The sequence below is a fragment of the Panulirus ornatus genome, chromosome 53, assembly GCF_036320965.1.
Source record: "Panulirus ornatus isolate Po-2019 chromosome 53, ASM3632096v1, whole genome shotgun sequence".
In the NCBI taxonomy this organism is placed as follows: Eukaryota; Metazoa; Arthropoda; class Malacostraca; order Decapoda; family Palinuridae; genus Panulirus; species Panulirus ornatus.
In genome coordinates, this window is record NC_092276.1 from 19703893 (window position 1) to 19727449 (window position 23557).

The 23557-nt window shown below is 39.0% G+C and overlaps 1 protein-coding gene across 1 annotated transcript in view; it reads left to right on the plus strand.

The window, feature by feature from the left end:
* Positions 1-3447: 3447 nt before the first annotated feature.
* Positions 3448-23557, plus strand: part of LOC139765298 (WD repeat-containing protein 17-like) — a 446388-nt gene continuing 426278 nt past the window's right edge. Inside the window, exons 1-2 of the mRNA XM_071692684.1 lie at positions 3448-8174; positions 18512-18640. Coding sequence (XP_071548785.1) covers positions 7966-8174; positions 18512-18640 — 338 coding nt within the window. The 5' untranslated portion in view covers positions 3448-7965. The remainder of the gene's footprint in view (positions 8175-18511; positions 18641-23557) is intronic.

The following is a 23557-nucleotide window of genomic DNA, read 5'->3' on the forward strand; positions in this document are numbered from 1 at the left end:
ATCATAAGGAATTATATGACAGTTGATGTGGTATTATCATCATTATTATAGTGTGAGATTATAAGGAATTATATGACAGTTGATGTGGTATTATCATCATTATTGTAGTGTGAGATTATAAGGAATTATATGACAGTTGATGTGGTATTATCATCATTATTATAGTGTGGGATTATAAGGAATTATATGACAGTTGATGTGGTATTATCATCATTATTATAGTGTGAGATTATAAGGAATTATATGACAGTTGATGTGGTATTATCATCATTATTATAGTGTGAGATTATAAGGAATTATATGACAGTTGATGTGGTATTGTCATCATTATTATAGTGTGGGATCATAAGGAATTATATGACAGTTGATGTGGTATTATCATCATTATTATAGTGTGAGATTATAAGGAATTATATGACAGTTGATGTGGTATTATCATCATTATTATAGTGTGGGATCATAAGGAATTATATGACAGTTGATGTGGTATTATCATCATTATTATAGTGTGAGATTATAAGGAATTATATGACAGTTGACGTGGTATTATCATCATTATTATAGTGTGAGATTATAAGGAATTATATGACAGTTGACGTGGTATTATCATCATTATTATAGTGTGGGATCATAAGGAATTATATGACAGTTGATGTGGTATTATCATCATTATTATAGTGTGAGATTATAAGGAATTATATGACAGTTGATATGGTATTATCATCATTATTATAGTGTGAGATCATAAGGAATTATATGACAGTTGATGTGGTATTATCATTATTATTATAGTGTGGGATCATAAGGAATTATATGACAGTTGATGTGGTATTATCATCATTATTATAGTGTGAGATTATAAGGAATTATATGGCAGTTGATGTGGTATTATCATCATTATTATAGTATGAGATCATAAGGAATTATATGACAGTTGATGTGGTATTATCATCATTATTATAGGGTGAGATTATAAGGAATTATATGACAGTTGATGTGGTATTATCATCATTATTATAGTGTGAGATTATAAGGAATTATATGACAGTTGATGTGGCATTATCATCATTATTATAGTGTGAGATTATAAGGAATTATATGACGATGTGGTATTATCATTATTATAGTGTGAGATTATAAGGAATTATATGGCAGTTGATGTGGTATTATCATCATTATCATAGTGTGAGATTATAAGGAATTATATGGCAGTTGATGTGGTATTATCATTATTATAGTGTGAGATTATAAGGAATTATACAACAGTTGATGTGGTATTGTCATCATTATTATAGTGTGAGATTATAAGGAATTATATGACAGTTGATGTGGTATTATCATCATTATTATAGTGTGAGATTATAAGGAATTATACAACAGTTGATGTGGTATTGTCATCATTATTATAGTGTGAGATTATAAGGAATTTTATGACAGTTGATGTGGTATTATCATCATTATTATAGTGTGAGATTATAAGGAATTTTATGACAGTTGATGTGGTATTATCATCATTATTATAGTGTGAGATTATGAGGAATTTTATGACAGTTGATGTGGTATTATCATCATTATTATAGTGTGATATTATGAGGAATTATACAACAGTTGATGTGGTATCATCATTGTTGCAGTATGAGGTCAGGTGTGATTCTTCCTGTTTGACTTATGTATAAATCCTGAACTTCATTTCATAGACAATGACAAAATTTCGACAAGATTTTTTTTCTCTTGAAAAAAAAAGAAAATATAGTTTGTTAGTGGATTTATTAAGAACAGCGGTATGAACTAATAGATAAAGTTGATAATTACAAATATCATAAAATGATATGGTAAAGATAAAGGTTATAAGAACAATGAAGCTTCAAGAACGAAATGGGGGTGGAAAAATATCATAAGATTGAAGTGTTACCAGTAAAATACATTAGATTGAACCAAATGTTTTTCTTCCTACTGATAGTTGTGCAGTCTGTGATATTTTCTCCTCGCTGAGTTCTTCAGTTCTCTTCTCTCTATCATTTATATTATTTCCACATGTTCAGAAAGAAGACTTTTGTTGCTCATTACCCTGCTAGTATGCGTATATGGGTTATTAAATATTATTATCACCATTCTGTTATTTTCTGTTCAAATTTGATATGAGCTGATTTTTTATTGCTCAACAAAGGAGTTTGGCCCATACCCTTATGCCACTTAGTATGTGGAAAGTCAGTCCACCAACAGTTGTATTTCAAGGAACAATATGTTGTCATTCAATTATTCCTAGAGTTTACAGTTATCATAATTGCTTTTCTCAAGACACTATTATAGATTTATACAATAGCTTACATTTTCTAAGTACATGGTAACAATGTTAAGATTTTTAACGCTTTAGTGAGCAAAATCCTTTGACCTCACCATTTAGATAAACATGAGATGAGTATTCCTTATGGGATACCTATCTGCTAAACGGTCAAAGAAGCACTTGAAGAACATTTTATTTGTCAAATTCTGGTCAACAGCCAAAACAAATTTTTTTTTTTTTTTTTTTTTTTATACTTTGTCGCTGTCTCCCGCGTTTGCGAGGTAGCGCAAGGAAACAGACGAAAGAAATGGCCCAACCCCCCCCCCCATACACATGTATATACATACGTCCACACACGCAAATATACATACCTACACAGCTTTCCATGGTTTACCCCAGACGCTTCACATGCCTTGATTCAATCCACTGACAGCACGTCAGCCCCGGTATATTTTTTTTTTTTTTTATACTTTGTCGCTGTCTCCCGCGTTTGCGAGGTAGCGCAAGGAAACAGACGAAAGAAATGGCCCAACCCCCCCCATACACAAGTACATACACACGTCCACACACGCAAATATACATACCTACACAGCTTTCCATGGTTTACCCCGGACGCTTCACATGCCTTGATTCAATCCACTGACAGCACGTCAACCCCTGTATACCACATCGCTCCAATTCACTCTATTCCTTGCCCTCCTTTCACCCTCCTGCATGTTCAGGCCCCGATCACACAAAATCTTTTTCACTCCATCTTTCCACCTCCAATTTGGTCTCCCTCTTCTCCTCGTTCCCTCCACCTCCGACACATATATCCTCTTGGTCAATCTTTCCTCACTCATTCTCTCCATGTGCCCAAACCACTTCAAAACACCCTCTTCTGCTCTCTCAACCACGCTCTTTTTATTTCCACACATCTCTCTTACCCTTACGTTACTCACTCGATCAAACCACCTCACACCACACATTGTCCTCAAACATCTCATTTCCAGCACATCCATCCTCCTGCGCACAACTCTATCCATAGCCCACGCCTCGCAACCATACAACATTGTTATAACCACTATTCCTTCAAACATACCCATTTTTGCTTTCTGAGATAATGTTCTCGACTTCCACACATTCTTCAAGGCCCCCAGAATTTTCGCCCCCTCCCCCACCCTATGATCCACTTCCGCTTCCATGGTTCCATCCGCTGCCAGATCCACTCCCAGATATCTAAAACACTTCACTTCCTCCAGTTTTTCTCCATTCAAACTCACCTCCCAATTGACTTGACCCTCAACCCTACTGCACCTAATAACCTTGCTCTTATTCACATTTACTCTTAACTTTCTTCTTCCACACACTTTACCAAACTCAGTCACCAGCTTCTGCAGTTTCTCACATGAATCAGCCACCAGCGCTGTATCATCAGCGAACAACAAATTTATGCAAGTTTTACTTGTTTTTACATGTTGTAAAATTAGTGCTAGTTATGTCTCAAGTATCCCAAATCATGGCATGTGCTATGCTTACTTGTCTTCTACTTTGCTATCATTTAGAATGTCGCAGTGGAAGTAAGTATGTATTGCTTTCTTGTATTATCCTTGGCATTATGTTCTTATGTATATTTTGATACTGTATTTTTATTGCTAATGCAGTAAATGATGATCACTTATGAAAAGAAAGGGATAAAGAATTATCAGGTTTATGGATTTAGCAATTTTAACTTCTTTATCCACAACCAGAATCCACAGCCCTTTCCATGGTTTACTCTGGAGGTTTTGCATCTCCTGGTTCTGCCCATTAACAGCACACCGACCCCAGTGCACCCCATCATTCCAATTCACTCTTATTTCTTGCATGCTTGTCACCCTCCTGGATGTTTAGGCTGTGATTGCTCAAAATCTTTTTTGCTTTATCCTTCCATCTCCAGTTTGGTCTCCCTGTTCTCCTTTATACCTCCACTTCTGACACATATATCTTCTTTTTCAACATTTCCTCACTCATTCTCTCCTTATGTCCAAACCATTTCAGTGCATTCCCTTTGCCTCGCAAACGCTTTTTATTACCACGCTTCTCTCTTACCCTTTCATTACTTACTCAGTCAACCCACCTAATGCCACATATTGTCCTCAAACTCTTCTTTTCCAGCATATTCACCCTCCTCCACACAGCCTTATCTATAACCCATGCCATGCATCCATGTGTTAGTATTGGGACTACTGTACCTTCAAACATACTTGTTTTTGCCCTCCCAGATAATTATCACTTTCCACACATAGTTCAGTGCTTTCAAAACCTTGGTCCCCTCACCCTCCCTATGACTCACTTGCACCTCCATGGTTCCATTCACTGGTATGTCCACTCCCAGGAATGTAAAGCACTTCACTTCCTCCAGTTTTTCTCTATTCAAACTCACACCCCAATCAACCTGTCTGTCAACCATGTTAAACCTAAAATCCTTGCTTGTAATCACATTTACTCTCAACTTTCTCCTTTCATATACTCTTCCAGACTCAGTCACCAACTCTGCAGTTTCACACTCAAATCTGCCATCAGCGTTGTATCATCAGCAAACAACTGACTCACTTCCCAGTTCCTCGCATCCCCAACACAGATTGCCCTTCTTTACTTTTAAGTCTCTCTGTAATGTGGAGTTTCCAGGATAGAGTGAATGTTACTGTAATACAGGTTGTACCTCTTTAATCTGGCACTCTGTGATCCAGTACATTTTTAATCTGCCGGGCGGTGCTGTTAGCAGTGCTAAGGTGCTGAAATCTGTTTACACTGTGGCCGAGCTAATTAGCAGTCCTGATGATTTCTTATATTGATTTTTTTACTGAAAATGAAAGCCAGAAAAGTTTAAAGTTTCTGAAAACCTTGAAAGGTGCTAGGAGTACAGAATGAGACAGTTCACTTATAAAGTGGTTTAAGCTCCCACATAATGAAGATGTAAGCATTTCTGGGGAGATTCCTACTGGCAGGCCAAAGTTTTCATAGAGAACTAAAGCTAGGCAGTGAGTGTGAATATTTGCAAGGATGGTTACAAGTTTAATTGGAGACATGGAATTTCAGCTCTTAGTGTTATTGAGAAAAGCACGGTGCTTACACGGAAGCTTGTAGTGTAAGGTTGTATTAAAAGAATCGATAAAAACTCCAATTCTCTATCAAACAACCAACAGCAATATGTACAGGGCAAAGGAGAGTATAAGCTGGCTGCCTGGTTGGGACTGACGTAGTGCAGGCTGGCTGCCTTGACAGTAGCAGTAAAACAACAATAGTAATAAGTCAAACAAAACCACAGTACAGTACACTGCCCTGAGCAATGTGATTCTTAATGATGGATCAGTCACTGGTGCTGTTGGATGCACCACTGCCAGATTTATGTATGGGATTGACAAGAACTAGGTGGCTCACACTGTCTTCTTTTATAGCCTGAGCCAGCAGTAGTAAGAGCTAATTGAAGTCTGGATGTTTTGTGTGCTTTTTGTGGATTTTATGTTCACAGAAGTTTGGACAGCGATATGCTGTTACCCAGTAAATGAATTTGATTTTTCCCATATTCCTTAGATTTTCTTTTGTTTTGAAGTTTTCTTTTGTATATCATATTTTGTAACCTAATTTCACTTTTCCATGACTTAAGGGCTCTGTGTACTTGTCTTCCTTAAATCAGGGAATAGGTGTAGTGTCATATCTGAAATCATCATTGACTGAGTTGGAGATATATTGCTTATGAATTAGTCCACATGACTTGAACATGAAGTATCATTATAAATGAATTATTTTAACCTAATGCATTATGATATATGAAATGAATCACACAAAACTAACATATCAGAATTTAACTAGTTTAGTATATATCTGACTTAGAGACACTGCTCGTGTATATTAATTCTTATTCCTAATTTGAAATTCTTAAGTCTCATTTAGTGCAGAGTCTCATTTAATGTTATATATGTGCATATCAGTATATGTCAGTATGTGTGTCTTTGAAGAAGTAGTAGTTCCAACAGTGTTATATGGTTGTGGGGCATGGGCTGTAGATAGGGTTGTACGGAGGAGGATGGATGTGTTGGAAATGAAATGTTTGAGAACAATATGTGGTGTGAGGGGAGTTTGATCGTGTAAATAATGAAAGGGTAAGAGAGATGTGTGGGAATAAAGAGAGTGTGGTTAAGAGAGCAGAAGAGGATGTGTGAAATGATTTGGACATGGAGAGAATGAATAAGAAAAGATTGACAAAGAGGATTTTTGTGTCAGAAGTGGAGGGAACAAGAAGCAAGAGTCCAATTAGAGGTGGAAGGATGGAGTGAAAAAGATTTTGAGTGATTGGGGCTTGAGCATACAGGAAAGTGAGAGGAGTGCGAGGAATAGAGTGAATTGGAATGATGTGGTATACTGGGTTTGACATGCTGTCAATAGACTGAACCAGGACATGTGAAATGTCTGGAGTAAACCATGGAAAGGTCTGTGGGGCCTGGATGTGGATAGGGAGCTGTGGTTTTGGTGCATTACACATGACAGCCAGAGACTGAGTGTGAACAAATGTGGCCTTTTTTTGAATGTTTTCCTGGCACTACCTCACTGGGGGAGGGGGGCGGTGATGCTGTTTCCTGTGGGGTGGAATAGTGGCAGGCATGGATGAAGGCAAGCAAGTATGAATATGCACATGTATATGTCTGTGTACGTGTATGTATATGTTGATATGTACAAGTGCATAAATGGGCGTTTATGTATAGGTGCATGTATATGAGTAGTTGGGCCATTCTTCGTCTGTTTCCTGATGCTACCTTGCCGATGCTAGAAACAGCGATTATGTATTTATTTATTTTGCTTTGTCGCTGTCTCCCGCATTAGCAAGGTAGTGCAAGGAAACAGATGAAAGAATGGCCCAACCCACCCATATACACATGTATATACATATACGTCATCCACACACGCAAATATGCATACCTATACATCTCAATGTATACGTATATATACACACAGACATATACATATATACACATGTACATAATTCATACTGTCTGCCTTTATTCATTCCCATCGCCACCCTGTCACACATGAAATAACAACCCCTTCCCCCCAAATGTGTGCGAGGTAGCACTAGGAAAAGACAACAAAGGCCACTTTTGTTCACACCCAGTCTTTAGCTGCCATGTAATAATGCACCGAAACCACAGCTCCCTTCCCACATCCAGGCCCCACAGAACTTTCCATGGTTTACCCCAGACGCTTCACATGCCCTGGTTCAATCCATTGGCAGCGATTATGTATAACAAATAAATAGATAAATGGATAGATATAAATACAATTATGATAGTGTCCTTGAATTTAATCATTGTTATTTTTTTATTTACAAGTTTCTTTAGAAAATATCCAAAATAGTGTGGGGTGTGGATAAGAATAGAATGTTGTAGAATGATTATTGAATGTCAAAGGTTATCTGTCTAATGATTTTATTTTCATAATTTTTAAAAATTGATGTGTATATCCTATTCTGTACTGTATAATATCAAACATTATTATTTTAAACACAGGTTCTCATGGTTATTTAAGCTCATGTTTAAGAAGTAACTTCTTTTGTCACACACTGTTTAGTTTTATTTTATTGGCCTTGAACTTCAGAGAGAGACCATTGAAAGTTGGTCATAATAATACTGTGGGCCGTCAGTGAAAAACTGAAACTTTGAGATATGTCACTGTGGAATAAAAAGAAGTCCTATGATGGCATTCACAGTTATGTAGAACAAGTGGAGGATGTTTTGTTGAGTGAAAGTTCATGGTCAACTACGGACTCAGAGTGTTCAGGTTGCATCCACTTAAGTAGGGAAAGTTGTGTGCCTAGTGAGGGTTATTGTGCTTCAGGACTTGAATTAGCAACTCTCTCTCCAATACAGACATTGTAAGTGACCAGTCCATGTGCCGGGACATTTCATTATTTGCACTAGATTTCATTAGCTGATTCTGTAGATGAGAAATTCTCATTGCTCTTCATGCTTTTATTTAAAAATAGTTGTGCATGGATTGAAAAGCATGAGCATTAATGATTTCAGCCTATTTTATTCTCAATTTTTCACCTCTAAAAGTCATGGGACTGTATTTTTCTTTTATGTATCTTACTTTTTCGGACATGCTTGGTCTATATTTTAAGAGCTTTTGTATACATATGGTCTTGTCTGTTTTGTTTATTTGTGTTACCTGATGTAGGTTCACTCAGAGAACTGTTGCATATGAACTTGTTTCTTTACATTTGTGTATGCATTTTTCAAGTAAAATATTTTGCTGTTAGACCAAGCTCCTTCCTCCCCATGGCCCTTCTTATCCTTAACAGTCAAATACTTCAGGATTATTCTGTGATTGCTTGGAGAAAAGCAAGGTTATTAGGATCAGAAGTGCAAAGACATAAGTTGGAGTGTAAGTTTGAATGAAGAAAATTTGGAGGAAGTGGGATGTTTTGAGGCCAGGTAGTGGACAGAGCAGCAAATAGAATCATGGAAGGGGAGATGAGTCTTAGTTGGGTGAATGGGCAAATGTTGTGGGAGCACTGAGGAATGTATGGAAAGAGAGGTCATTATCCGCAAAAGCAAAAATGGGTATGTTTGAGGGCATAGTAGTCCTAATGATGTTGTATGGTTGTGAGCCTGGATAGTGGTTTAAATGTATGGAAGAGGATGAATGTTTTGGAAATGAAATGCTTAAGGATAAGATGTGGTGTGAGGAGGGTTGATTAAGTGAAAATAATAGTGTAAGAGAGCGAGGTGCAGTAACAAGAAGAGTATGTGTGTGAAATGTTTTGGACAATTGGAGAGAATGAGTGAGGAGAGGTTTATAAAGAGGTTTATAAATTGGAAATGGAGGGGACAAGGAGAAGTGAAAGACTAAATTAGAGGTGGAAGGATGGAGTGAATAAGATTTTGAGTGATTGGGGCCTGAACATGCAGGAGGGTGAAAGGCATTCATGAGATAGAGAGAAGTGGAGAATTGTGGTATACAAGGGCAATATGTCATCAGTGGACTAAACCAGAGCATATAAAGCAGTTGGGTAAACCATGGAAAAGTCTGTGGAGCCTGGTTGTGGATGGGGTGCTTTGGTTTCAGTGCATTAGTAATGTATTTAGGGAAGCAGTGATGGCATATGCAAAAGATGCATGTGGCATGAGAAAGGTAGTTGGTGGGCAGATCAGAAAGGGTAGTGAGTGATGGAATGAAGAAGTAAAGTTGCGAGTGAAAGAGAAAAGAGAGGCATTTGGATGGTACTTACAAAGAAGGAGTGCAAATGACTGGGAGATGTATTAGAGAAAGCGGCAGGAGGTCAAGAGGAAGGTGTAAGGCTTGAAAAAGAGGGAAAGTGAGAGTTAGGGGTGAGAGAATGTCAATAAAATTTAGGGTAAATATAAAGATGTTTTGAAAGGAGGTAACTAATGTGTGAAAGACAAGAGAACAAGTGGGAACATCAATGAAGGGGTAAAGGGGGAAGTGATATCAGGTAGTGATAGAGTGAGTATTTTGAAGGATTGTTGAGTGTGTTTGATGATAGAGTGGCAGATGTATGGTGTTTTGGTTGGGGTGTTATGTGAAGTGAGAGAATCAGGGAGAGTGGTTTGGTAAAGAGAGGAGAGGTGGTGAAAGCCTTGCGGAAGATGAAATCCAGCAAGGCAGTGAGTTTGGATGGTATTGCAGTTGAATTTATCAAGAATGGGGGCAACTGTGTTGTTGATTGGTTGGTAAGGTTATTCACCATATGTATGGATCTGAGGATTTGTGGAATGCATGTATAGTGCCATTTTACAAAGACATGGGGGATAAGGAGGGTACTGATTGAGAGGGTAAAGGCATGTACAGGGCATCAGATCGGGAAGGAGCAGTGTGGTTTCAGACATGTATAGGAAATGTGGATCAGATATTTGCTTTAACGAATGTGTATGTGAGAAATACTTTGAAAAACAGATTGATTTGTATGTGATGTTTATAGATCTGGAGAAGGCGTATGATAAGATGGATAGAGATGCTATGTAGAAGGTATCAAGAATATGTGGTGTGGGAAGTAAGCTGCTGAAAGCAGTAAGCAGTTTTTATCAAGGGTGTAAGGTATGTGTACAAAAACAAAGAGAGGAGAGTGATTGGTTCCTAGTGAAGGTCAGTCTGCAGCAGAGTGTGTGATGTCAACAAGGTTGTTTAATTTGTTTATGGATGGGATTGTTAGGGAGGTAAATGCAAGAGTTTTGGAGAGGGGTGAGTATACAGTCTGTTGGGATTGAGAGGGCTTGGGAGGTGATTCAGTTGTTGTTTGCTGATGATACAACACTGGTGGCTGATTTGAGTGAGAAACTGCAGAAGTTGGTGACTGAATTTGGAAAAGTGTGTGAAAGGAGAAAGTTAAGGGTAAATGAATAAAAACAAAGTTATTCGGTTCAGCAGAGTTGAGGGATGTAAGTTTGAGTGGAGAAAAATTGGAGTAAGTGAAGTGTTTAGATATCTAGGAGTGGACTTAGCAGCAAATGGAACCATGGAAGCAGAAGTGAGTCATAGGGGGGGGGGATGAAGGTTCTGGATAAGCAAAAATATTTATGTTTAAAGGAATAGTAGTTCCAACAATATTATATGGTTGTGAGGCATGGCCTATAAAATTGGTTTGTGCAGAGGAGGGCGGATGTGTTGGAAATGAAATATTTGAGGACAATATGTTGGATGAGGTGGTTTGATTGAGTAAGTAATGAAAGGGTCAGGATGTGTGGTGTTAAAAGAGTGTGGTTGAAACAGCAGAAAAAGTGTGTTGAAATGGTTTGAAAATATGGGGAAAATGAGTGAGAAAAGGTTGACAAAGAGGATATGTGTGTCAGAGGTGGAGGGAATAAGGAGAAGCAGGAGACTAAATTGGAGGTGGGAGGATGGAGGGAAAATGACTTCGAGCAATCGGACCTTGAACATGCAGGAGGGTGAAAGGTGATCACAGAATAGAGTGAATTGGAATGATGTGGTATACTTGGTGTTGACTTGCTGTCAGTGGACTAAACCATGGCATGTGAAATGTCTGGTGTAAACCATAGAAAGGTCTGTGGTTCATGTATGTGGATAGGGAGCTGTGGTTTCAATGCATTACACATGACAGAGAATGAGTGTGAGGGGATGTGGCCTTTCTTCATGTGGTTCCTAGCTCTGCCTTGCTGATGCAGGGGGTGGCGATGCTGTTTCCTGTGGGACGGGGGGACAAGGGGAATGGATGAAGGTGAGCAAGTATGAATATGCACATGTGTATATATGTATATGTATCCCTGGGGAGAGGGGAGAAAGAATACTTCCCAAGTATTCCCTGCACGTCGTAGGAGGAGGCTAAAAGGGGAGGAAGTGGTGGGCTGGAAATCCTCCCCTCTTGTTTTTAATTTTCCAAAAGCAGGAACAGAGAAGGGGGCCAAGTGGGGATATTCTCTCAAAGGCTCAATCCTCTGTTCTAAACACTACCTCGCTAACGTGGGAAATGGCGAATAGTATTTATTTATTTATTATACTTTTTTGCTGTCTCCCACGTTAGTGAGATAGCGCAAGGAAACAGACGAAAGAATGTCCCAACCCACTCACATACACATGTATATACATACACGTCCACACACAGCACATATACATATGTATACATCTCAACATATACATATATATACACATACAGACATATACATATATACACATGTACATAATTCATATTGTCTGCCCTTATTCATTCCCGTTGCCACCCCACCACTCATTGTATGTGTGGCGAATATCATAGAAAAAAAAAGTATGTTTATGTTTTACGTATGTTTCTCCCCTATCCCTGGGGATAATAATGTTTTAATAATAATGTTTATGTATATATGTATGAGACACATAGACAAGAGGTAAATAAATCCAAGAATGGTCTTGAAGGCTATGTAAGGATATGAGATGGCATTTGTAGCTGAGTTTATGGGAAGATAGAATTTGGCACATAGTTTTCTTGAGCAGTAAAAGAATGAAGGAGTGAATGAGGAAGTACTAGCTTTGATGATAGCTTTTCTGATATTAGACTGTATTGGAAGAATATTGGAATGATTGAGGAATTAAATTAAAAAACAAGGTATAAAGAGTGAAAGAACTATTTAAAAACTGAAAGATGGGATGCTGAGGTGTATAAAGAACTGAATGAGTTAGTTGAAGAAGAAACAGGTGACTGAAAGTGATGTGGAAGAACTGAATAAAGGAGACTTTGGATTACAGAGGGATTACTTCAATAGTGTTTATTGTTGTTGAGAAATAGGGATGTATTGAGTTGACTGTTAAATTGGAAGGTCATATTGATGTGTTGTAGGACAGATTATAGGCAGTATTTTTGTAAGCAAATGGAATTCATGAAGTGATTGAGATATTTCATTTCATGATAATCCTTGCACTTTTATTACTTTGAGAGTTTTGAATGACCTCTGTATATTCATTGCAGTACTTCAGTCAGGTCAGTTAAAGTCATGTTGCCTAATTCTGAAATTGTTGAATGTGATTATTTTCTTGTTAATAGTCCAATATGATAATAGATGGAAATTCTTAAAAGTTTCTTGAGAATATAATGGCAGTTCTTTTAAGATTTTTTATTTTTTAATGTTTGATGTAATTAGTCCCAAAGGGACCATCAAACAAATGCCCTTTTTTCTTTTGGCTAGTATAGATTTGGTTATTTGATAGTAATGCTCTTCATGTCAACTAGCTAGCCAGAAGGGAGTAAGTATGTTCTTTAATATTATTGGAGTATAATGTATTAGGTGGTTCAGAAAAATGTTTCACTACAATTCTTTGAAGAAAATTTTGCATTCAAATATTAAAATGACACCACCAGGGACAACATATGTGCCTTGGAATGTCCATGGCAATGCAAATTACATCCAGAGTGCCAGCAGTCACTGCATGCTGGGAGGACTGAGAACATCTTCCAACCGATCTTCTGCCACCTCATCCTCTGGCATAAGGTGTTTATCCTCACACATGGCAATCCTTATAGTGACTTTAGGTGGCATTGTGATTAGTGTTGATAAGATTCCTCTTCTTGTGCTCAGATCTAAGTGGATCATGTTTGGAAGTGGAGGAGATCCAATCCTGACCAGATCATTCTTCATGTTAGAATGTTTTTGCTTCAGTTAACTTTGAAATGTGTTTTTATTGCTTGCAAGACTTGTTAAACTTAAATGAGTGAAATTATATATTTTCTGCATTAACCTCTCCATGCAAGACAGCTTTTATAGATTTGCTGATAGCATACAGGACCCAACTTTCATCACTTTAAACTTGTTGCTTTGCCATTAGATTTTCTATGGTAACCATAATTTACCAGGGCCATGATATATTTATCCATGTAAAAGAAAATGATCTCAGTCATAATTTGCTATCCATAGTGACCACACCTCTGCACTGTCTCAACTTTTACAGTTACGTACAGCTTGTGATGTAAAAATCATAATGATAGACATTGGTAGTAGATCAATAAATTGTACATAAAGTGTTATGATGAATAACATAAACATGATGAGAGCATGCACTTATGATAGTGATTTTGAAAAAGCATGCAGGATGTTTGTAGATTTATTGTGTGATTGTCTCCTCTCTTCCATCACCTCCTGAAACCAACCTCATACTTAATTTGACATTATTATCTTTTGCCTTATTTGTGGTTGATTAGGTATGTTTGATATTACTTCTTAGTGGACTCTTGTAATATGGGCCTATTGACTTGCTTGTTTGTTTTTCAGTAGACAGAATGTAAATAGTTATGCAGGATCCCTCCCCACCACCATCACCTAAGAGGTTTCATCAAGAGTGTTAGGTGTGTGTGTGTAAGTAGGTAGAGAAGAGGGTGAGTGATTCCAAGTGAAGGCTGGTCTGCAGCAAGGATGTGTGATTTCACCATAGCTGTTTGATTTGTTTATAGTTTGGGTGGTGAGGGAGGTACATGCTAGGGTTAGGGTCTTGGAGAGGGATATGTATGCAGTTTGTATGGGGTAAAGGGGTGCCAGTGAAGTAAGTCAGCTGTTGTTTGCTGATGATACAGCGCTGGTGGCTGATTCATGCGAGAAACTGCAGAAGCTGGTGACTGAGTTTGGTGGATCTGGCAGCGGATGGAACCATGGAAGCGGAAGTGAATCATAGGGTGGGGGAGGGGGCGAAAATTCTGGGAGCCTTGAAGAATGTTTGGAAGTCGAGAGCATTATCTCGGAAAGCAAAAATGGGTATGTTTGAAGGAATAGTGGTTCCAACAATGTTGTATGGTTGCGAGGCGTGGGCTATGGTTAGAGTTGTGCGCAGGAGGGTGGATGTGCTGGAAATGAGATGTTTGAGGACAATATGTGGTGTGAGGTGGTTTGATCGAGTAAGTAATGTAAGGGTAAGAGAGATGTGTGGAAATAAAAAGAGTGTGGTTGAGAGAGCAGAAGAGGGTGTTTTGAAATGGTTTGGTCACATGGATAGAATGAGTGAGGAAAGATTGATCAAGAGGATATATGTGTCAGAGGTGGAGGGAACGAGGAGAAGTGGGAGACCAAATTGGACGTGGAAAGATGGAGTGAAAAACATTTTGAGTGATCGGGGCCTGAACATGCAGGAGGGTGAAAGGCGTGCAAGGAATAGAGCGAATTGGAACGATGTGGTATACCGGGGTTGACGTGCTGTCAATGGATTGAACCAGGGCATGTGAAGCGTCTGGGGTAAACCATGGAAAGTTGTGTGGGGCCTGGATGTGGAAAGGGAGCTTTGGTTTCGGTGCATTATTACATGACAGCTAGAGACTGAGTGTGAACGAATGGGGCCTTTGTTGCCTTTTCCTAGCGCTACCCCGCACACATGAAGGGGGAGGGGGTTGTTATTCCATGTGTGGCGAGGTGGCGATGGGAATGAATAAAGGCATACAGTATGAATTATGTACATGTGTACACATGTATATATCTATGTGTGTATGTATATGTGTACATTGTGATGTATAGGTATGTATATTTGCATGTGTGGACATGTATGTATATATACATGTGTATGTGGGTGGGTTGGGCCAATCTTTTGTCTGTTACCTTGCACCACCTCGCTAACGCGGAAGACAGCAACAAAGCAAAATAATAAAAATAATGATATATATTATATTATATTTTGCTTTGTCGCTGTCTCCTGCGTTTGCGAGGTAGCGCAAGGAAACAGATGAAAGAAATGGCCCAACCCACCCCCATACACATGTATATACATACATGTTCCCACACGCAAATATACATACCCATACATCTCAATGTACCCATTTATATACACACACAGACATATACATATATATACATGCACACAATTCACACTGTCTGCCTTTATTCATTCCCATCGCCACCTCACCACACATGGAATAACATCCCCCTCCCTCCTCATGTGTGCGAGGTAGTGCTAGGAAAAGACAACAAAGGCCCCATTCGTTCACACTCAGTTCCTAGCTGTCATGCAATAATGCCTGAAACCACAGCTCCATTTCCACATCCCGGACCCACAGAACTTTCCATGGTTTACCCCAGACGCTTCACATGCCCTGATTCAATCCATTGACAGCACGTTGACCCCGGTATACCACATCGTTCCAATTCACTCTATTCCTTGCACGCCTTTCACCCTCCTGCATTTTCAGGCCCCAATCACTCAAAATCTTTTTCACTCCATCTTTCCACCTCCAATTTGGTCTCCCACTTCTCCTCGTTCCCTCCACCTCTGACACATATATCCTCTTGGTCAATCTTTCCTCACTCATTCTCTCCATGTGCCCAGATCATTTCAAAACACCCTCCTCTGCTCTATCAACCACGCTCTTCTTATTTCCACACATCTCTCTTACCCTTACATTACTTACTTGATCAAACCACCTCACACCACATATTGTCCTCAAACATCTCATTTCCAGCACATCCACCCTCCTGCGCACAACTCTATCCATAGCCCACACCTCGCAACCATACAACATTGTTGGAACCACTATTCCTTCAAACATACCCATTTTTGCTTTCAGAGATAATGCTCTTGACTTCCACACATTCTTCAAGGCTCCCAGGATTTTTGCCCCCTCCCCCACCCTATGATTCACTTCTGCTTCCATGGTTCCATCTGCTGCCAAATCCACTCCCAGATATCTAAAACACTTTACTTCCTCCAGTTTTTCTCCATTCAAACTTACCTCCCAGTTGACTTGACCCTCAACCCTACTGTACCTAATAACCTTGCTCTTATTCACATTTACTCTTAACTTCCTTCTTTCACACACTTTACCAAACTCAGTCACCAGCTTCTGCAGTTTCTCACATAAATCAGCCACCAGCACTGTATCATCAGCGAACAACAACTGACTTACTTCCCAAGCTCTCTCATCCCCAACAGACTGCATACTTGCCCTTCTTTCCAAAACTCTTGCATTCACCTCCCTAACAACCCCTTCCATAAACAAATTCAACAACCATGGAGACATCACACACCCCTGCCACAAACCTACATTCACTGAGAACCAATCACTTTCCTCTCTTCCTACACGTACACATGCCTTACTTCCTCGATAAAAACTTTTCACTGCTTCTAACAACTTACCTCCCACACCATATATTCTTAGTACCTTCCACAGAGCATCTCTATCAACTCTATCATATGCCTTTTCCAGATCCATAAATGCTACATACAAATCCATTTGCTTTTCTAAGTATTTCTCACATACATTCTTCAAAGCAAACACCTGATCCACACATCCTCTACCACTTCTGCAACCACACTGCTCTTCCCCAATCTGATGCTCTGTACATGCCTTCACCCTCTCAATCAATACCCTCCCATATAATTTACCAGGAATACTCAACAAACTTATACCTCTGTAATTTGAGCGCTCACTCTTATCCCCTTTGCCTTTATACAATGGCACTATGCACGCATTCCGCCAATCCTCAGGCACCTCACCATGAATCATACTTAATAATGTTTAATAATAATTTTTTTTTTTTTTCCAAACTATTCGCCATTTCCCGCGTTAGCGAGGTAGCGTTAAGAACTGAGGACTGGGCCATTGAGGGAATATCCTCACCTGGCCCCCTTCTCTGTTCCTTCTTTTGGAAAATTAAAAAAAATTGAGAGGGGAGGATTTCTAGCCCCCCGCTCCCTCCCCTTTTAGTCGCCTTCTACGACACGCAGGGAATACGTGGGAAGTATTCTTTCTCCCCTATCCCCAGGGATAATAATGTTTTAATAATAATGTTTATGTATATATGTATGAGACACATAGACAAGAGGTAAATAAATCCAAGAATGGTCTTGAAGGCTATGTAAGGATATGAGATGGCATTTGTAGCTGAGTTTATGGGAAGATAGAATTTGGCACATAGTTTTCTTGAGCAGTAAAAGAATGAAGGAGTGAATGAGGAAGTACTAGCTTTGATGATAGCTTTTCTGATATTAGACTGTATTGGAAGAATATTGGAATGATTGAGGAATTAAATTAAAAAACAAGGTATAAAAGAGTGAAAGAACTATTTAAAAACTGAAAGATGGGATGCTGAGGTGTATAAAGAACTGAATGAGTTAGTTGAAGAAGAAACAGGTGACTGAAAGTGATGTGGAAGAACTGAATAAAGGAGACTTTGGATTACAGAGGGATTACTTCAATAGTGTTTATTGTTGTTGAGAAATAGGGATGTATTGAGTTGACTGTTAAATTGGAAGGTCATATTGATGTGTTGTAGGACAGATTATAGGCAGTATTTTTGTAAGCAAATGGAATTCATGAAGTGATTGAGATATTTCATTTCATGATAATCCTTGCACTTTTATTACTTTGAGAGTTTTGAATGACCTCTGTATATTCATTGCAGTACTTCAGTCAGTCAGTAAAGTCATGTTGCCTAATTCTGAAATTGTTGAATGTGATTATTTTCTTGTTAATAGTCCAATATGATAATAGATGGAAATTCTTAAAAGTTTCTTGAGAATATAATGGCAGTTCTTTTAAGATTTTTTATTTTTTAATGTTTGATGTAATTAGTCCCAAAGGGACCATCAAACAAATGCCCTTTTTTCTTTTGGCTAGTATAGATTTGGTTATTTGATAGTAATGCTCTTCATGTCAACTAGCTAGCCAGAAGGGAGTAAGTATGTTCTTTAATATTATTGGAGTATAATGTATTAGGTGGTTCAGAAAAATGTTTCACTACAATTCTTTGAAGAAAATTTTGCATTCAAATATTAAAATGACACCACCAGGGACAACATATGTGCTTGGAATGTCCATGGCAATGCAAATTACATCCAGAGTGCCAGCAGTCACTGCATGCTGGGAGGACTGAGAACATCTTCCAACCGATCTTCTGCCACCTCATCCTCTGGCATAAGGTGTTTATCCTCACACATGGCAATCCTTATAGTGACTTTAGGTGGCATTGTGATTAGTGTTGATAAGATTCCTCTTCTTGTGCTCAGATCTAAGTGGATCATGTTTGGAAGTGGAGGAGATCCAATCCTGACCAGATCATTCTTCATGTTAGAATGTTTTTGCTTCAGTTAACTTTGAAATGTGTTTTTATTGCTTGCAAGACTTGTTAAACTTAAATGAGTGAAATTATATATTTTCTGCATTAACCCTCTCCATGCAAGACAGCTTTTATAGATTTGCTGATAGCATACAGGACCCAACTTTCATCACTTTAAACTTGTTGCTTTGCCATTAGATTTTCTATGGTAACCATAATTTACCAGGGGCCATGATATATTTATCCATGTAAAAGAAAATGATCTCAGTCATAATTTGCTATCCATAGTGACCACACCTCTGCACTGTCTCAACTTTTACAGTTACGTACAGCTTGTGATGTAAAAATCATAATGATAGACATTGGTAGTAGATCAATAAATTGTACATAAAGTGTTATGATGAATAACATAAACATGATGAGAGCATGCACTTATGATAGTGATTTTGAAAAAGCATGCAGGATGTTTGTAGATTTATTGTGTGATTGTCTCCTCTCTTCCATCACCTCCTGAAACCAACCTCATACTTAATTTGACATTATTATCTTTTGCCTTATTTGTGGTTGATTAGGTATGTTTGATATTACTTCTTAGTGGACTCTTGTAATATGGGCCTATTGACTTGCTTGTTTGTTTTTCAGTAGACAGAATGTAAATAGTTATGCAGGATCCCTCCCCACCACCATCACCTAAGAGGTTTCATCAAGAGTGTTAGGTGTGTGTGTGTAAGTAGGTAGAGAAGAGGGTGAGTGATTCCAAGTGAAGGCTGGTCTGCAGCAAGGATGTGTGATTTCACCATAGCTGTTTGATTTGTTTATAGTTTGGGTGGTGAGGGAGGTACATGCTAGGGTTAGGGTCTTGGAGAGGGATATGTATGCAGTTTGTATGGGGTAAAGGGGTGCCAGTGAAGTAAGTCAGCTGTTGTTTGCTGATGTTAAAGTACAGATGGCAAATTGTGATGTGAAACTGCAGAAGTCAGTGACTGAGTTTAGGAGACGGTGAAAGGAGAAATTAGAGAGTGAATGTGAATAAAAGCAGGGTAGAGGTATAAGTTAGTTGGAATTTGAGTTTGAATGGAGAAAATGGAAGAGGGGTGGGGATGGGGGTGTTTTAGATACCTGGTGGTGGACATGGCAGTGAATGGAACTGTGGAAATTGGAGATGAAGGACAAAAGTTCTGGGAACATTTAGGAATGTGTGAAAGAAAGGTTGTTATCTGGGAGGATGAAAATGGGTATGTTTGAAGACACAGTATTCCCAACAATGTTGTATGGGTCAAAGGCATTGGCTGTAGATGAGAAAGTATGGAAGAGGATGCATGGATTGGAGATGTAATGTTTGAGGGCACTATTTGGTGTGAGGAGGGTTGATTGAGTAAGTAATTATAAGGTAAGATAGAGATGAGGTGATAAGAAGAGTATGGTTGAGAGAGCTGAAGAGGATGTACTGAAGTGGTTTGGATACATGGAGGGAATGAGTGAAGAGAGGTTGACAGAGAGTCTATATGTGTCAGAAATGGAAGGGACAAGGATAAGGATGAAGCCAAGTTGGAGGTGGAAAGATGGAATGAAAAAGATTTTGGGTGCTCAGGCCCTCAACATACAGGAGGATGAAAGGCATGTGGGGAATAGAATGAATTGGAGCTATGTGGTATGCAGGGGGTGACAGATTCATTATACACCAGTCATCTCATTTCCTTTATTATGTTCATTTACTGTAGTTGTTAGTATATTATGTATTATGTACAGTTTATGCAAGGGATTCATGTAAGGACAGTGAAGAATGGAGACTTGCTGTACCCCCTTGTTATAAGTTCCCAGAGGCAACGGGCTTCAGAGATATGGATAGATAGATAGATGTTTAGTGTTTAATGAAGCAGTTTTGGAACAGTATGTGCATGTTTTTTGGCCTTTGAAGCCTAACTAATTACATCCTTTTAAATCAAAGTGGAATTTTGTGTTTGATAATTCATGGAGGCTACTGGTACCTAATCCACAAATTATGGCAATTTTTGTAGATATTGTTGTAACCCATAGGTATCATAAATAAGTTATAGATATTAATGGATAAAGATTGATATAGAAAATCACAGTAAAACTAAAGTACTATATTAGATTTGGATTAATCTTACATAAGTGAAGTACAGGTATTTATATATCCATCACTGGTCATTCACTACAACACTCAGTAACTGACAAGTATAGGTCTAAGGGCTGACATTCAGGTAAGGCTAACATATAGATAGTAAGATTGACATGAATAATGGCTGACACACAACACAGATAATCTCTGACTTACTCCTTATGAACCAAGAGCCCTGCAGGTGCCCTTTCCTAGCTGACCTTTCATGTAGACTAAAGGTGTGGCCTGCAGCTCCCTCATTGATACTGCTATGAAGGAAGGAAAGTTTATATGATTCAACTCAGATGTCAAAACAGCAAGAGGTCATGATGTATCTACCTAGTGGTTCAACACCTCATTGAGAGGAGGGGGAAAGAGAGAGACAGCCATAACATACTTTCCTTGTTAATAGGGAGGATTTACAAAATTAGGTATTTTGCTATAGCCTAAACAAGCACACCTAACCCTTAATCTACAAACTGATGCAAACAAAATATGAAAGAAGCCCAAGTAATTCCCATACTCAAGGGACCATTCAACATTTTTGCCAGAGCTGGACCTACATGATGATGAACACCTGGCTGCAGCAGTCCATCATCAATGCTTTTACTTGGCTGTTCTGGTCCTGGGACAGTGACCATCTCTGATGCAAGGGCTTCTAGACTGCTGTTAGGTACAACCTCTAAGGTTGCATGGGAGACAAGTACATTAGACTCGTGCTGGTGTAGATGTGTTTTCAGGCTCCAGGAACTGATCCTATCCTGAACACATATCTTCTGTCCAGCGAATCAGGCATACTTTAAGTGGTTAGGAAACAGGTGACCTGCTGGGCCCACACATGGCAGTCAACCCAACGGGGAATGAGACAGGTCCAGACTGGATCTGAGAACTCTCTTGCATGTAGTAGTGTGAAGGGTCCCTTTCCTCAGAACCATATGGCTATCTAGAGCGACAACTACCAGGAATGATGGCAGGAGAAGACAAGCTGTCAATGGGGTAACCCTCCCAGGGGTCACCAACACTTTCATTGACAACATCTGGGACATCATGTGCAGGATTGCTCCATGTACACCACGTGGACCCACACCTGGAGAATGGCACAGGGGATCTTGCCTGCATACAGACACCAGCACTGAAAAATACAAGTTGTTTAGTCCTGGATAGGGAAAATGCAGGGAGATTGGCCAGTCTCTCCACTGCAGGTGCTGCTGAAGTGAAGCTTTGACTTTTCCTTATCTGGTAGGGATAACTGATCATCCCATGCCATGTCTGACCTACCCCAAGGTTATTTGGGATGCATCAACTTCTTGTTTAACTTAAGGCAGGATGCTTCTGAAACTAAGAGTAACTTTCATGTTAACAGCTTAAAAAAAATTGATATCGGGAAAAAGACAATGAGGACCACTAACATGGGACCTAATGTTGCAGATATGTGCTCCTGGGGTCTTGCTGGATGACCTGCCTCTTGTGGCGATAGTTGAATGATGGATCTTGTCACTCTAGCAAATTCCTGCTCTGTAAGCAGTGAGCATAACACTGAGCGTACATACTTAGTTTTATCATCATGATTTTTGTAAGAGTACAAGTTGACTTTCTAGCAACCTAGGAGATTACTTGCTCTTCCCTGGGTGAGGAGATTAATGAAACTGGTGAGAAACTCAAACTAGATAGTTGGCACATCTCACCTATATTCACATCATCTCCCAAAACCTCAGAAACTGACCTGTCACTCGGTTCAGGAGGATGGTCAACTCCATACCCTTGATAAGAGCTGTCAATGGTGGCACAGCTCTCATCTATGCCAGGCATAACACAGACCTTATGAGACCAAGGGCTCACATCCCTCTGAACTTATCTCCTGATGTTCAGTCCAGCAAGGTACATGTGTTTGGACTTTAGAAACACTATTCGCAGAAATCATAGCAGCCACATCTGACCCACCAGTGAAGGATGTATCAGCTCTGAAATGAGGATGCACCTCCAAATGTTTACACTGACCAACCTCATTAGATACTATCTCCTTGGCATCACAAAAGAAATCTTTAAAGTCCTCAGGTAGGACATACAACTCAAAATCATCCCAGTTAACCCAGTTAGACACATAAGGGTTTTGCATAACATTGGATGATTCTCCAAGCTTATTATGTGTCACATCTGAAATGACACAATTCCCTTGTTCGGCAGGCAACTCTGTCTCACATGAGACTTTATGGCTACGCATAAGTAAACCCCTCATGTCAGTTGGATAAAAAAATTAGGGTCAGTAATATCACTTTGTAACAATAAGTGTACACAAGGTTTGATAATGTATCCATTACCCAAATAATGACATGGTTACATCCCAGATCATTGTTCATATACAGTCTACATAAAGGAATTTTAAAAACCCATTAACAATTTTTTATACCAGGGACTACATCCTTGATAATCAAGCTTTGGAATGCACTGGTGTCACAAAATATCTTAATAGGGAACTGTTTACTGTACTGGTTACTAGCAACATTAATGCAGCAGTGTCATTATAATACTGAATAGGAGATTGTTTACCATACTGATTACTAGCAACATGTCCATCAGTGACAAACTGACTGACAGGTAAACATCTTGCTGTAACATGCCCATTCAGTTGAATACTTGGAGGACAGGTGCCTCACTGTC